Source organism: Haliotis rubra, unplaced genomic scaffold, assembly GCF_003918875.1.
Source record: "Haliotis rubra isolate DU_JTF1 unplaced genomic scaffold, ASM391887v1 Scf131, whole genome shotgun sequence".
Taxonomy (NCBI): Eukaryota; Metazoa; Mollusca; class Gastropoda; order Lepetellida; family Haliotidae; genus Haliotis; species Haliotis rubra.
Window position 1 is genome coordinate 106,940 of NW_025765237.1, and position 15,308 is coordinate 122,247.

At 42.0% G+C, this 15,308-nt stretch overlaps 1 protein-coding gene across 1 annotated transcript in view; it reads right to left on the reverse strand.

The window, feature by feature from the left end:
- LOC124267394 (carboxyl-terminal PDZ ligand of neuronal nitric oxide synthase protein-like) overlaps window positions 1-15,308 on the reverse strand; it is a 204,674-nt gene that overhangs the window by 8,480 nt on the left and 180,886 nt on the right. The window contains exon 6 of the mRNA XM_046702302.1: window positions 2,977-3,124. Within this exon, the coding sequence (XP_046558258.1) occupies window positions 2,977-3,124 (148 nt within the window). The remainder of the gene's footprint in view (window positions 1-2,976; window positions 3,125-15,308) is intronic.

A 15,308-nucleotide genomic window follows, 5' to 3' on the forward strand; every position in this document is an offset into this window, starting at 1 on the left:
TACTGATAGCAATCGATGTCATTTTCATTACGCAAGTGATTTTTATAAATATATTCCGTACGCATTTGCTTTAAACTTTTTGCGTATCTAACATTTTAAATGCGTAATTGGTACGCAACAATTATTTTTCAATGCGTAAATGGGAATTTTCTATGCGTATTTTACCCGGATACGCAGCTTATCTGGGCCTCTGAAAAACCCATCCCATTTCAAGCAGTTTGCACAAACCTGAAAAATACTGGCCAAAGGCCATAACTCTGAAACGAAATTAATTTAAGACACTAACTTTGGAACCCATTCAGATTGTGAAAATCATCACTAAGTGAAAGTGCATGAGGCAGGGGCCATAACTGTGTCAGAAATAAAGTTACGACTGAAATTCATTTCACATCATGACCATTTGCACTGGAGTGTAAAACTTCTGCTCATCACCTGAAATAGTTTTTAAGAAATTAAGTGGCCAATGAGAATCGGAGAGACAGACAGAAAGATGGATGGGCTCCATTCCAGTATCCCCTGCCCCAGTTTGTAACAGAGAGGTCAGTGACAATTACTGACAACACTGTACCCCATTTCCCTGTCTCTATAAGTATACTGTATTCAGTCAGTTGTTTCCACCATAGACAGCAGAACGAGATGACTTTTTTCAGTTAACTTTTGTAAATGTTTCATTGACTGTCCCTCAGTTTATCAAACTTTGCACCTGAGAATCATAAAAGTAACAATTCCAATGTCATACCTATGATACAGGTAACTTATCAACATCTCTTAACTTAATTATTCGACTCCTCACTTCTACGAGATAAAGGGTTAAATTCCAGAGTGAGTGCATCAGTGTTGAATATTCTGGTATTTCCACATAAAATTAAATCTTCAAGAGGTTTGTGTAAAGGAATCCTGTTCAGCTCTGACTGGGTGATACGGAACCATATCTACGTGTACTGCTTCCCCTCCAACTACTGATAGTGTAGAGGAAGGATGCAGCCGCTATCAGGGGAAGTAATCTCACATCTACTCCACGCACGAGAGAGCACCATTTTCCTGCTAGAAGCCTTAGTCATTATCAAGATAAAGGAATTAGAAACAACACAATCATTATGCGAGAGAACAAATACACATAATTGTCAGATAATCACTCTAATATCAGAGGTAAACACCATTGGTCATATTATATAAATCCAGCTAGCATTGGATCATTTTGGACTTGTGGCTTTTGTAATGTAATAACAAGTAATAACAAGTAATAACAAGTCTTTCAGGATTTTCACTCGTCTCAGGCTGACAGACTACTGTTGAGTCAATTTTGTTTTTTATGTAACCAGTTCAGTAGAGTAATGCTTAGTCTCTAAATACATATAATTTTGATAGTAACAAAAAACAAAACCATTAAAATTGAAAAGGAGCCCAAGGCAGACCAGAGATGCTGAATCTGAGGAAATCTAGACTTGCTTCATTTAGGGCTTTGGCACTGCATAGAGGGCAAGGCAGTAGGGAAAATAATGTGGTTCAGGGACTGTGAGACAGACTACCAGTCCAGTTGTCTGGAGGGCTGCCATTACCAAACAGGAAGTCCTGATTTATAACAAAATTTCCCCTGTAAATGATAGTGTATTTCTAACAGACACTCATACAGAAAGCATCACATGGACAAGACACTGATCCTAGTTAGATAATGCATGGTTCAGGAGAATATTTGCCTCTTGATGTGGGTTAATTGCGTGTCATAAATACCAACAGGCCATGTCGGCAGCATCAATAAACACCTCGAACTAAATCATTTGATATTTGGACAGCTGATGCAGGTATGTGAGGCAGTTGTGCAGAATGCTGTATCTGCCTGTGAGATGGTTATGTGGAATGCACTATCAGTTGGTAGGCCAGTTGTGTGGAAGGCACTGTCAGAAGCCAGTGTTATCTGATAGCTGAAGACTAGCCTGCCTTCCAGCAGGTGCCTGGTAGACCTTGACAAGTAGTTGCCTTGGGGTAGGTAGGGGGTGAGGTGGGAGGGGGGTGAGATGGGAGTGGGTGATTGGGTAGGGGGTGAGGTGGGAGAAGTGGGTGATTGTAGGTAGGGGTTGAGATGGGAGAAGTGGGTGATTGTAGGTAGGGGGTGAGGTGGGTGAATGTAGGTAGGGGGTGTACACCAGTGTACACACAATATTCATGTCCAGATGTGCGCACCTATATCCCTCCTCCCTTTGTGCACACCCTCTACTAACTGTCACATTCAGTGTGAGTTATTCTAATTGACATGCCAGGTAGGTGACATTAACTCCATGCAAGGAGCTGCTAAGATCAAAGAGATTCTGCAGCCATTCTGAACATGTCCGACGTCCACAGCTCCTCATATACCACATTGAGCCTAGCATGCTCACAGTCGACATATCAAGGAAATCCCTGTTTCAGGGAAACACTGGGATTAATTTTCAGGACTGACTGACTGACTGAGTTTGGTTTTACGTCTTCAGCGTGACGAGCCAACGCTTTAACCACTAGGCTACCCCACCACCCCAATTTTCGGGAAGTATTACAGTTAAAATCATTCCCTGTCTGTAGATCTTGATGTCATAGAAGTTGAAATCTTGGAGGAGGTAAACACATCCAGGACTATTTACAAGATGAGTGAGTGAGTGAGTTTAGTTTTACGACGCACTCAGCAATATTCCAGCTATATGGCGGCGGTCTGTAAATAATCGTGTCTGGACCAGACAATCCAGTGATCAACAGCAGGAGCATCGATCTGCACAATTGGGAACCGATGACATATGTCAACCAAGTCAGCGAGCCTGACCATACGAGCCCGTTAGTCACCTCTTCACGACAAGCATGGGTTACTGAAGGCAACATTCTAACCGAGACCTTCACGGGTCATTTACAAGATGAACATCACCCTATACTATTTATTTGATTCTTACAGCAATCGTAAATAAATTCCTGGAAATAATTTACATACTTTATGTGATGTCCATGACTTACTTTTGAGCGTGATTCTTCTTTCGTTGTCCTCCGATGACCGATCACTGTTGGTTTCCTCTATTTCTGTGTTGGGGCTGGTCTGAATGGTGAGCTTGTGACAGACCTCAAACGCCTGGCCAATCGTACGCACAATGCGCATTGCTTGACTCTGAAGCAACAAGGATGACAATGTATAAATGAACACTTTCCAAAGCTGAGATATATATGATCATCACGTTATAAGTGTTTTAGTCTGACCAGTTGTCCAGTAAACAGTCACCACTACATTCAGTCATCACCAGGCTCGGTCATCGCTACATGTGTCATCACTACATTCATCACTACACTTCATCATCACTACATTCATCACTACATTTGTCATCACTACATTCATCACTACACTTTGTCATCACTACATTCATCACTACACTTTGTCATCACTACATTCATCACTACACTTTGTCATCACTACAGCCAGTCATCACTGCACTTTGTCATCACTACAGCCAGTCATCACTGCACTTTGTCATCACTGTTGCCCTACCAAGAGACGTCAAGTGCTACCCTCCCTAGAGACATGTACTGCTGCCCTATCGGGAGACATGAACTATTGACCTACATAGAGACATCAACTGTTGCCCTACCTAGTGACGTCAACTGTTGCCCTACCTAAAGACGTCAACTGTTGCCCTACCTAGAGACGTTAACTGCTGCCCTACTGTGACACTTCAACTGTAGCCCTAACTAGAGACTTCAACTGTTGCCCTTCCTAGAGATGTCAACTGTTGCCCTACATAGAGACATCAACTGTTGCCCTACCTAGAGACATCAACTGTTGCCCTACCTAGAGACATCAACTGTTGCCCTACCTAGAGACATCAACTGTTGCCCTACCTAGAGACATCATTTGTTGCCCTACCTAGAGACGTCAACTGTTGCCCTATCTAGAGATGTCAACTGTTGCCCTACCTAGAGACATCAACTGTTGCCATATCTAGAGACATCAACTGTTGCCCTACCTAGGGACAACAACTGTTGCCCTACCTAGAGACATCAACTGTTGCCCTACCTAGAGACATCAACTGTTGCCCTACATAGAGACATCATTTGTTGCCCTACCTAGAGACATCAACTGTTGCCCTATCTAGAGATGTCAACTGTTGCCCTACCTAGAGACATCAACTGTTGCCATATCTAGAGATGTCAACTGTTGCCCTACCTAGGGACAACAACTGTTGCCCTACCTAGAGACATCAACTGTTGCCCTACCTAGAGACATCAACTGTTGCCCTACATAGAGATGTTAACTGTTGCCCTACCTAGAGACATCAACTGTTGCCCTACCTAGAGATGTCAACTGTTGCCCTACCTAGAGACATCAACTGTTGCCCTATCTAGAGAAGTCAACTGTTGCCCTACCTAGAGAAGTCAACTGTTGCCCTACCTAGAGACATCAACTGTTGCCCTACCTAGAGATGTCAACTGTTGCCCTACCTAGAGACATCAACTGTTGCCCTACCTAGAGACATCAACTGTTGCCCTACCTAGAGACATCAACTGTTGCCCTACCTAGAGACATCAACTGTTGCCCTATCTAGAGAAGTCAACTGTTGCCCTACCTAGAGAAGTCAACTGTTGCCCTACCTAGAGATGTCAACTGTTGCCCTACCTAGAGAAGTCAACTGTTGCCCTACCTAGAGACATCAACTGTTGCCCTACGTAGAGACATCAACTGTTGCCCTACATAGAGACATTAACTGTAGCCATAAAACACCAGACATTGCCACATCATAAAGAGGCTTTAAACAAGAAACATCTCATAATGTTTTGACAATCACTTGTGTCATACAGCTAGAAACTGATGTCCTGAAGGGAAAAGGAGTAAAACGTTTTTTTCACTGTTCCTCTGTGAATGAAAATTGAGAAACACTCGACCTACTTGCTGTCTGTCGTCCTTCTATTTCAATATTCATCTCTCAAATATGTCACTTTTTTCACTTTTATCTTTGTCTCTTTTCCCCATCTCCTGCTGCCCTGTGTAACAACAAAAACCTTCAACATCTCAAAATGTTAATCATTCATCTGAGGCCCTTTACTGGGCCAAAACCAGTTGTCCAACCATACCAATCTCCTGGCAAGGAGGCCACATGCTTGAATCAGTGCTTGACACACTGCTTCAACTTCCAATCAGGAGACAACAAGTTTTCAAGATACTGTTTCTTTACAACTAACAGTTTTTAAATGAATTTTGCTAACTCCAGCTCTCATGAAGTGCCATGTTTCACAAAAACTCAAAATTAATCAAACGTTCTGAAGCGAACCTGGTACATAGTATTAGCCACAGTTTTACAAGACAACTTACAATAAACAAGGGAATTTGAAAAAATGCTCTACATAATGCAAGTGGCAGCAACTGAATCTAGTACTCTTCCTCATAAAAACAGGCATAGTCTATTACAGCTCAATATATAGATATTTTTTAAAGAATGCTTAAAATAGTTTTGAAAATAGCCCCGAGAGCATAATGATATTGGCGTGTTTCACAAACAAGGATGTGGATTGAATGTGATGAAATTGCAAAAATGAGATAAATGAATCTTTTGTTTCTTGAAGGTATGAGTGAGTCAGTCTGTGAGTGAGTAAGAGTGAGTCAGGGAGTGAGTGATGTCACTTCTAATCAACACAATACACTCTGATGGTCGTCTCAAGACAGATATATTGCCGTTCAAGAATTTCAACAAATTTAGTGTTTGTAACTGATGAACTCAGTCATTCATTCAGGTCCAATACTGTACACTACAGTGTTGGCAGTCTGTTTGATACTCTCTTCTGTCAACCAATGATTGACAGAAGATACAATATTTACCTTCAACTTATCACATATCATACATTGTAAAACTTTCTTCCATGACCTTAAATATCTGCAGAAATCTAAATACTTCACCACATCAACTAACAGTGGAATATGACAAACATCCTCCAAGTCAATCTCAAAATTCAAATAATTAAGAAGCAATAATCGTGGAGGAAGCTAAAGTGTTTAGAAATCATTTTCCTCAATATGATTTGACCTCATCATTACAATACAAACACTCAGTCATTATTTCTTTAGGATGCCGATACTAGGCTGTTTTCTCTCAACATTTAGAAGAAACATGAGGCAATCATTGAGAAGCATCAGTGAAGAAAGAGTCTTGAACCAAGATGGCCACCTCCACAACCTGTCACGAAAGTCAGTTAATCTCAACATTGAATCAAATCAATTTAAAGCCTGTTATTTTTTACTCATGGGACTCGAAGAGTTATTTACGTAAAGATTTCTGGCAAATTCTGTCAGTCTTAAGAAACCATTTCCTAAAGAAGGAAATTATTGAAAGTTTTCTCTTCCTTGATTACCATGCAACCTAATGTGACCTGGTATTTTAAGAGCTGGTATTTCAAGTCTTGTACGCATTCATTGATCAGCTTTGATTTACAATAAAACCTCACTCCGCGGAGAAGGAATAATCTGGCGTGGACGTCCGTCTTGCTGCTCCATAAATAAAACAATATATATGAGCCACATGACTGACTTTGATTCAGTCATGCCAGGGTTTATGAATCCTGTCAGTGTAATTGCAGACAACAATTATGTTCAAGCACCGTCATGTTCCCACTCTGAGGCATGGCAACCTGTCACCTGGGCCACAGCTTACAGGGAGCATCTTTGATTTTTTAAAACCACATTCATCAATATGCCAGCTAAATGACAGTGATCTCTGAACAATCGGTTCCGAGCCAGACAAACTAGGGATTGATATTGCAAGCAACGAACTATGTCATTCCACACACAATGAACAAAGTCATCCAGCTTACTCTACACTGATCCAAGGGATTATGTAGCCTTGCTCCAAGGCTGTACTGAATGCTGAGCCCATGGATGTATAATAATTATATCCTTCGAAGGGCCAAGTCTAGATAAGCAGACAGTACATCTAAGGACCCCAGTCTGTTTTTTATTATTTTTTAGAAATTATCATTTAAACTCTAAATTTTTACCTTAGAGACTTGTGCTAGAGAATATGGGAAATCAGACTTAATGATGACATAGAACAAGGTTCACAATTACCACTTGATTGTCTGACCTAAGGTCAATATTTTAATGCTGAAATAGTGCTGAATGCAATGTCAAGCAACAAACACCCATTGTTGGCTTGACAAACAGAGTCCCCAGAATACAGGACACAATGTCTGGAACACAGGACACAATGCCTGGAACACAGGACACAATGTCTGGAACACAGGACACAATGCCTGGAACACAGGACACAATGCCTGGAACACAGGACACAATGCCTGGAACACAGGACACAATGCCCGGAACACAGGACACAATGTCTGGAACACAGGACACAATGCCTGGAACACAGGACACAATGCCTGGAACACAGGACACAATGCCTGGAACACAGGACACAATGCCTGGAACACAGGACACAATTCCCGGAACACAGGACACAATTCCCGAACACAGGACACAATGCCTGGAACAGAGGACACAATGCCTGGAACACAGGACACAATGCCTGGAACACAGGACACAATGCCTGGAACACAGGACACAATGTCTGGAATACAGGACACAATATATGGAATACAGGACACAATGTCCGGATCACAGGACACAATGCCCAGGACCTATGTTCGGTACAGGAAACGCGCTTATCATTGCACATGGAGACTTGCTCACTTTCCCAATATTTCAGAACATAGGAACAGGAACTGAACTTTCCCAAACTGCACTTTCTTTGCACTGATACATCTTCATACATTACTTTCTTACAGATAAAACTGAAATATTTTCAAACATCTGAACAATCGCAAAACCTGTGGAATGAGAGATGAAAGAGAAGGATTAACCATGACTGTCACCAGTTGACAGCCGATCGGTCTCACGAACACTCACAACTATTTATGTCTGTATTCAAAGTGAGAAACGGAGCTAACTGACAGCAAATCACGATGAACATCTTCCGTGATTACATCATTAAACAGGCAAACAGTGTCAACATCATCACCATTCCCAACGTCACAATCAATCACAATATTCCAATAGAAATCTCTATGCATGGGTTCTCTTCTTTTCATGTTTAAATCTAATTTCTGTTTTAAAAACAACCGAATATTCTTCAAACTCAGATGTGATCTTTGTTAAGGAGAACGGGCCATGAGGTCAGTAGGTCTCTGTGAAGTAATCAAGGATAATTACAACGTTTCTCCTATGTCCCCTGGACTGAGATCAACCAATCACCCAGCACATTCTACGGTCGAAGCAAATGGTTACCCTCCATTATCTAAACTGATGAAATGTAGAAATGAAATTATCCAATAAGACCTGAGCTCTTAAGAACTTCTTGAAATGAAAGCTTCGTGTCACCCACAGAGTGTCCCCTCGTTAACGTTAAGCCGTGTTAATTCCCAGGCTGCTCGTCCATGATGTGGCTGCTTCTCTTCCTCTTGGACTCTAATCAGACTTTCTCCCCCAAAAAAGATGACCAATTTGTCAACTCACCAGGGAAAGACACCAAGTCCCTGGAATGTTCAGGGAGGGGTGGGTAGAAGAGCAGGGGAGGGGTGGGTAGAGAGTAGGGAGGAGCAGCGTGTGTGTGTGAGAGAGAGAGAGAGAGAGAGAGAGAGAGAGAGAGAGAGAGAGAGAGAGAGAGAGAGAGAGAGAGAGAGAGAGAGAGAGAGAGAGAGAGGAGTCAGAAAAGACAGGATTGGGGGAGTTTGTCGTCATATTAGCGAAATATTCTCAAGCACGACGTAAAACCCAATTTCACCTCACCTCACCTGGGGGAGTTTATGGGGGAGGCGGATCAACTGTTGGGGTTTCTGGATTTCCATTAAATTATTCAGGACAGTAATTCAGGCAAGAGTTCCCTTTACAAATCTTCCCATCAACATGCAACCTTTCAATACTTCAACACGACATATACTAAACTTAGTTTAAGAAGAAAATGGCTCCCTAGATCTAATTTCGTCCTCTCATGAACCTAAGCTTTAACCTTACTGTTAGCGGTCGGCTTAAGATCAAACGTCCTTCCTTTGTAAGAGAAACATTCTAGCAGAAAATGGCCGTGTTTTGGCTCAGATTCAGTCAACATGGCAATAGGATAACACATGACTATTGGATAACATGTGCCTATTGGATAACATGTGACTATTTGATAACAAAGACTTATTTCTTTTTTTTCTGAATGATGAAGATCTTTAGACCATAAAAAGTTCATCGTTTTTATTGCATCCCCCATAATTGCATTTGGATCGTTTTCTAGAAAGAAAAATTTAATAACCATACAAGTCCACAATCTATCAAAAAATCACAGATCTTAAAAAGACGTTAATGTTGTAAGTCCTGACTTGATGACTTAAAGAAATCTGAAAGTCATCAGAAACTCATTACTCTTCGATAAACATGTCAAGTTGATTTTAATGACATTTCCATAAATCACTTAAAAGAATCATCAAAATCACAAAATCGATCGATCAGGAAGTGAGTACCGAGTTTTCTCCAGATAGCACCATGTGGCAGGCTGGGAACTGATCTCACTTGGACAAGCCGTCTGTACTCAGCCTCGTAACACAGAACACATGGTAAAACTAAACAGAATCACAAACTGCACAAAGTGACAAACCTTTTTCCCCATCTTGGGTTGTCCAAACCTGACTGTGGCCATGTTTTGTTTACAAACCGCTACATCCACTCTGAGAATCTGACCAGGTGGGTCTGGCTGCTGACCAGGGGGGCATCTGACCAGTTGGGCGTCTGATCGCAGGGCTTCTGACCCCCACAACAGACTGCAGGGTAGAGCTTTCTTTCACCAGGTGACCACAATCTACCTCCTAGCAGTGAAGAGCTCCACACTTTCACTCAACACATCGCCACGGAAACTGATACCACGGTAACCCATACCTCAATGCTCAGATATGCCAGGTTTTCAACAATAAAGATAAGTAATATGGATGCCTACCTTCCCCAGATCCCTTCCCCGATCGTATTACCTGACCTGCACAAACAAAACCTGCACATCCGAGGAACGCTTCCTGCCAGATGTTTCTCAGGTAATGCAATGAATTGTTTCAACAAGGCTGCCATCTGTTCCAGCCTACCTACCTTGCGCGCGAAGATCAAAACCATGGTTAATACTTCAGTTCTAGCATCACCCATGTTATGTTCACATTTGTGGAACTTTATCACACTCCCATCTTATTTCCCAGCAAGCAGAACTGAACATATGTACAGTAATCACTTGGTATTCTGAATCATTTTATAAAAGAGCTCTTGACTTTCCTCACATACTTCAACCCACATTTTTTTCAATAATATACCACTCAACTTTGATTCTAACTGACTGACTGACTGAGTTTGGTTTTACGCCGCTTTTAGCAATATTCCAGCAACATCACGGCGGGGGACACCACAAATGGGCTTCACACATTGTACCCATGTGGGGATTCGAACCCGGGTCTTCGGCGTGACGAGCCAACGCTTTAACCACTAGGCTACCCCACCACCCCAAGTCATTCTAATGTCGACTGGGTGGTGGTGAAGTAGCCTAGTGGTGAAGGCATTCGCTCATCACTCTGAAGATCCAGGTTCGATACCCCACATGGGTACAATGTGTGAAGCCCATTTCTGGTGTCCCCCGCCCTGATATTGCCGTAACATTGCTAAAAGGGGCATAAAACAAAATTCACACACTCACTCATATTGACTGGACATATGATAATCAATATTCTGCTTCATACATAAATACGAATATCACAGTCTGAAAGAGACTGGTAGGCTTTCAACACTGACAAAGAGAAATATTTCCTGGTGATATTTTCTTCAATTATACACAATTTAGATGTTTACACATTTCTCACAAGGACCATTTGTTACCAGATATCTGAAGTTCTCCATAGAGACTTACATCATCATCAATGTGAGTGAGTTTAGTTTTACACTACTTTTAGCAATATTCCAGCAATATCACGATGGGGACACAAGAAATGGGCTTCACACATTGTACCCATGTGGGGAATCGAACCCGGGTCTTCAGAGTGATGAGCGAACACTTTAACCATTAAGCTACTTCTCTGCCCTCATCATCAATGTTATCAAGCAACGTGTTATCACATGACAGAGGTCAGACCAAAAGCTGACAATATGGAGATGAGATCTTTGCAGCTACATCGCCACAACATCATCAACTCTGACTGCATCAGGGTGATAGCTGAGGACGATTATCAAATAACCATATCTCTCTCAGCAGTTCCTCAACTGCTGCATCAACATCTTCACAACAACATTAGACAGCAACATCATCTACGTTCTTCACACAGACAGCAACATCATCTACATTCTTCACACAGACAGGAACATCATGTACGTTCTTCACATAGACAGCAACATCATCTGTTCTTCACACAGACAGCAACATCATCTATGTTCTTCACACAGACAGCAACATCATGTACGTTCTTCACACAGACAGCAACATCATCTACGTTCTTTACACAGACAGCAACATCATCTATGTTCTTTACAGACAGCAACATCATCTACGTTCTTCACACACACAGCAACATCATCTACGTTCTTCACACAGACAGGAACATCATGTACGTCCTTCACACAGACAGCAACATCATCTATGTTCTTTACACACAGACAGCAAAATTATTTAAGATCTGCACGCATTGCCTCCAAACACACTTGGCTCATTACACAAACCCTTAGTTTCTGAATATATATAATTTTGATAGAAACATATACTTCACATTAAATTGAAAAAGAGCCATAATGGGATGGGAGATTCAGAACCTGTCAGGAAATCTTGACTTGTTTCATTGCTTTAGCATTGCAGAAAGGTGAGGTGAGGTGAATTGGGTTTAACGTTGTACTTGAGAATATTTCGCTCATATGACGACGTGCATGCGCGTGTATGTGTACGTGTCATACGGCTGCTTGTACTAGCCCAGACTTAAACTGGTTTTATAGTGCTAGCCCACTGAGATACCATGCCGCAGTGAAGCATGAATACCCCACTCAGACACATTATACTGACTCCGAGCCGACCAGTCCTTGATGTACCCAAATGCCAGGCAGGGACCAACAAGTACCATATTTTAACGTCTTTTGGTATGACGCGGTCGGGGATCGAACCCGCGACCTTACGCTCTCCGGGGGGACGCTCTAACCACTACACCACGGAGGCAGTCTTGCAGAAAGGACTGAGTGGGAGGGGAAAAAATGAAGCTCAGGAGCCATGAGACAAACTGTCGTCTCCTATGTCCCAAGGCTTTAAAAAAGCAGAAGAGTTTAATACAACCCGTATACATTTCATGTAAATGGAACGCCTCCACCTAATATCGAGATTGCTGTGATAATGTTTGGTACCGAAGTAGTACTTTCCGATTGTGTTAGGACAGATTTCCCCTACGACCAGCAACAACGAGGATGATGATGGTGATTACAGCATCAACTTTCACCTCTATCGTCGCCATAATGCAACATGTAATATCAGAAAGGTTATGGGTTGTGGTGATGTAGAAAAACTTCCTCTGGAGCTCTGACATTCTCTGCTGTAAAGTCAGAAAAACAATCAGTTACACTTTCAATCACAACTGATTCTCTGTCTATCGTTCTGTTTGTTTTCTGGGGAGGAATCTGACAGCAGCAGGGATTACCTCCCTTTAGGAAACTCCTGGTTGGGAGATAAACTTGTGGAAGATGATCTGATATACCTGACATTATCTGGGGGCTCCTCACGCCCACATCAATCAAAACAGATGTGTCATCTCAGGAACACGAAGAAAACAAGCAAAATATAAACTCTGTAATTTATGGTAAATACAATTAGTAGCTGAGTTAACTAAGGTCATGTGTTAGCCAGTTATATGAAGTACCGAGTTCAGCTCCCATCATGCACTGATCACGATGACTGTAATATTATCACATTCACCCAGTAACACAAGTTCCTTGGGTGGGAAACTGGTGCACAGATTGATCACTGATTATTTTTGATAATTTATTGACTGACTAATGATGGATCATGACAAAGAATAGGAAAAGTCAATTTCCTACAATCTTTGTTTGTCTTTTTTTGTGTTTAACACAACACAGTTCTAGATGGATGACAGCAGGATGTCAATGGTCAAGTCCGAACCACACGAACCAGTAATTAATATACTCATGGAAACAAAGGTGAGGTGAAATTGGGTTTAACGTCGTGCTTGAGAATATTTCACTCATATGACGACGGGCATGCGTGTGTATGTGTATGTGCGGCTGCTTGTACTAGCCCAGACTGAAGCTGGTTTTATAGTGCTAGCCCACTGAGATACCATGCCGCAGTGAAGCATGAATACCCCACTCAGACACATTACACTGACTCCGAGCCGACCAGTCCTTGTTGTACCCATTAATGCCGAGCGCCAGGCAGGGACCAACAAGTACCATATTTTAACGTCTTTTGGTATGACGCGGTCGGGGATCGAACCCTCGACCTTCTGCTCTCCGGGCGGACGCTCTAACCACTACACCACGGAGGCGGTCCATGGAAACAAAGAAGGGAACACGTGAAAGTACAACTGTTCCTTAATACTTTCCAGAATTACACCCACAGTGCATAACAAAACTTGTGAAGAAACCTGGAAAAGAGAATAAAGGAACACTTGTATTTTCACGTGTTCCCTTATTTGTTTCCCTGAGTTATAATGAACAGCATCAGACAACTTTCGATTACAATCACTCACACTCCACTATGTTACAAAAATTGACCTACTGATCACCTTTAGTCAGCTGTTTGGCTACTGGGCATCTATTTTAACCGGAGCCCCAAATGAAAAAATATCATTACAAATGTTTGAAACCATACCTGTATTCTGCAACACAAACATAACGGGAATGCTGGACTACAAACACTGAGAGACCTGGCTAGCTATTCTCGAAACGTTCGTAGCCCAAAGAATTTCTTAAACCCATTCTTAACACATTGGCTACGATCAAAGTTAAGAATTCTAAGGGCTACGAACGTTTCGGGAATACGGGACCAGGTGTATAGGAAGCCTGATGTTTTATTAATTTCATCATCACAACTCCCCTGAGTTGGTCAACACAACAAACATGGCTGGAAAATAAACATATTTAACCATCCAGGTTATAACCAAGTCATCCCTGATGGAATATAAGACATGAAGCAGATGTTGATCTACGGAGTCTCCTGATACTCGGGAATGCCATCAGCAACGTACTGTCAATACGTGATGCACAAAGTTCAAAGAAATCAAATATCCTTGATATACGAGCTGTCCTAATAACAGAGATCTCCAGGCTGGTTTTATAGTCCAGTTAATAAAGCACGACCACACCTATGATAATGATGGCTTTGAACTTTAGAAAAACAATCACAGACACCTTGATGAGACAGACAGACTTGGCTGTGACCTAGGGAGGGGGTGAAGGGGGGATAGACTGATAATGAGATTGACGGATACTGATGAGACAGGGCAAGGTGGTAGGTTGAGGGTAGCTAGACAGGCACTCCACCTCGAACTTGTCAGTGTTCTGACAACATCACATTCAGTGTGATGAGCTAATAAAGGATGTCGGCGACAACTGTCTGCTTACAACCACCGGAACTGGTCAGTCAGAACAGTGCATGAAGTAACAAGCATACTTAATACTACAACGTGAGTTCCTACTACAGATGGTTACTCAATGGACAATGTTCTGCTGTCATCGTTGTGTCAGGATGGGCGCTGAGATCAGGCTGTGGAAGAACTTTAAACAGTCTTAGGGTGTGGAGACATCATCAAGCATGTGCTGTTGGTGTCCAACTTTCTCAGATACAGACAGTAAATAAGGGTGGTCAAATGAAGGAATCTGTCTGAAAACATCACATAAGACTGGTTTATGAGAGGGCTTGCAGGGGCGGATACACAACTGTCATTTAATATACTTTCAGGACAAAGGGGGGTGTCGGGGGTGGGGGAAGAAAGAAAGAGGTATGCACCTCCGCATCATCGCCTCTCTGGGCCTTGTGTGGTTTTGTGACCACCTCCATTAAATACAGAATGTAAAGAGGTGAAGGTTGGGGTCAGATGGCGGAACAATTAACAATTGGTAACTGGAGATTGATTTGAAAAACAGGGTTCAAACAGATGTTTGGACTCTAAATTCAACCACTTTCAAGCATTTTTCAAGGGAAAAAAGTTTGTTTTCAAGGACAACCTTTGTTCATAATTGAGATCAAGTTTAGTACTTAAGTACAACAGCAAGTGACACTGATGTCACGGCACAATACCATATAGATTAACCTTTTTGA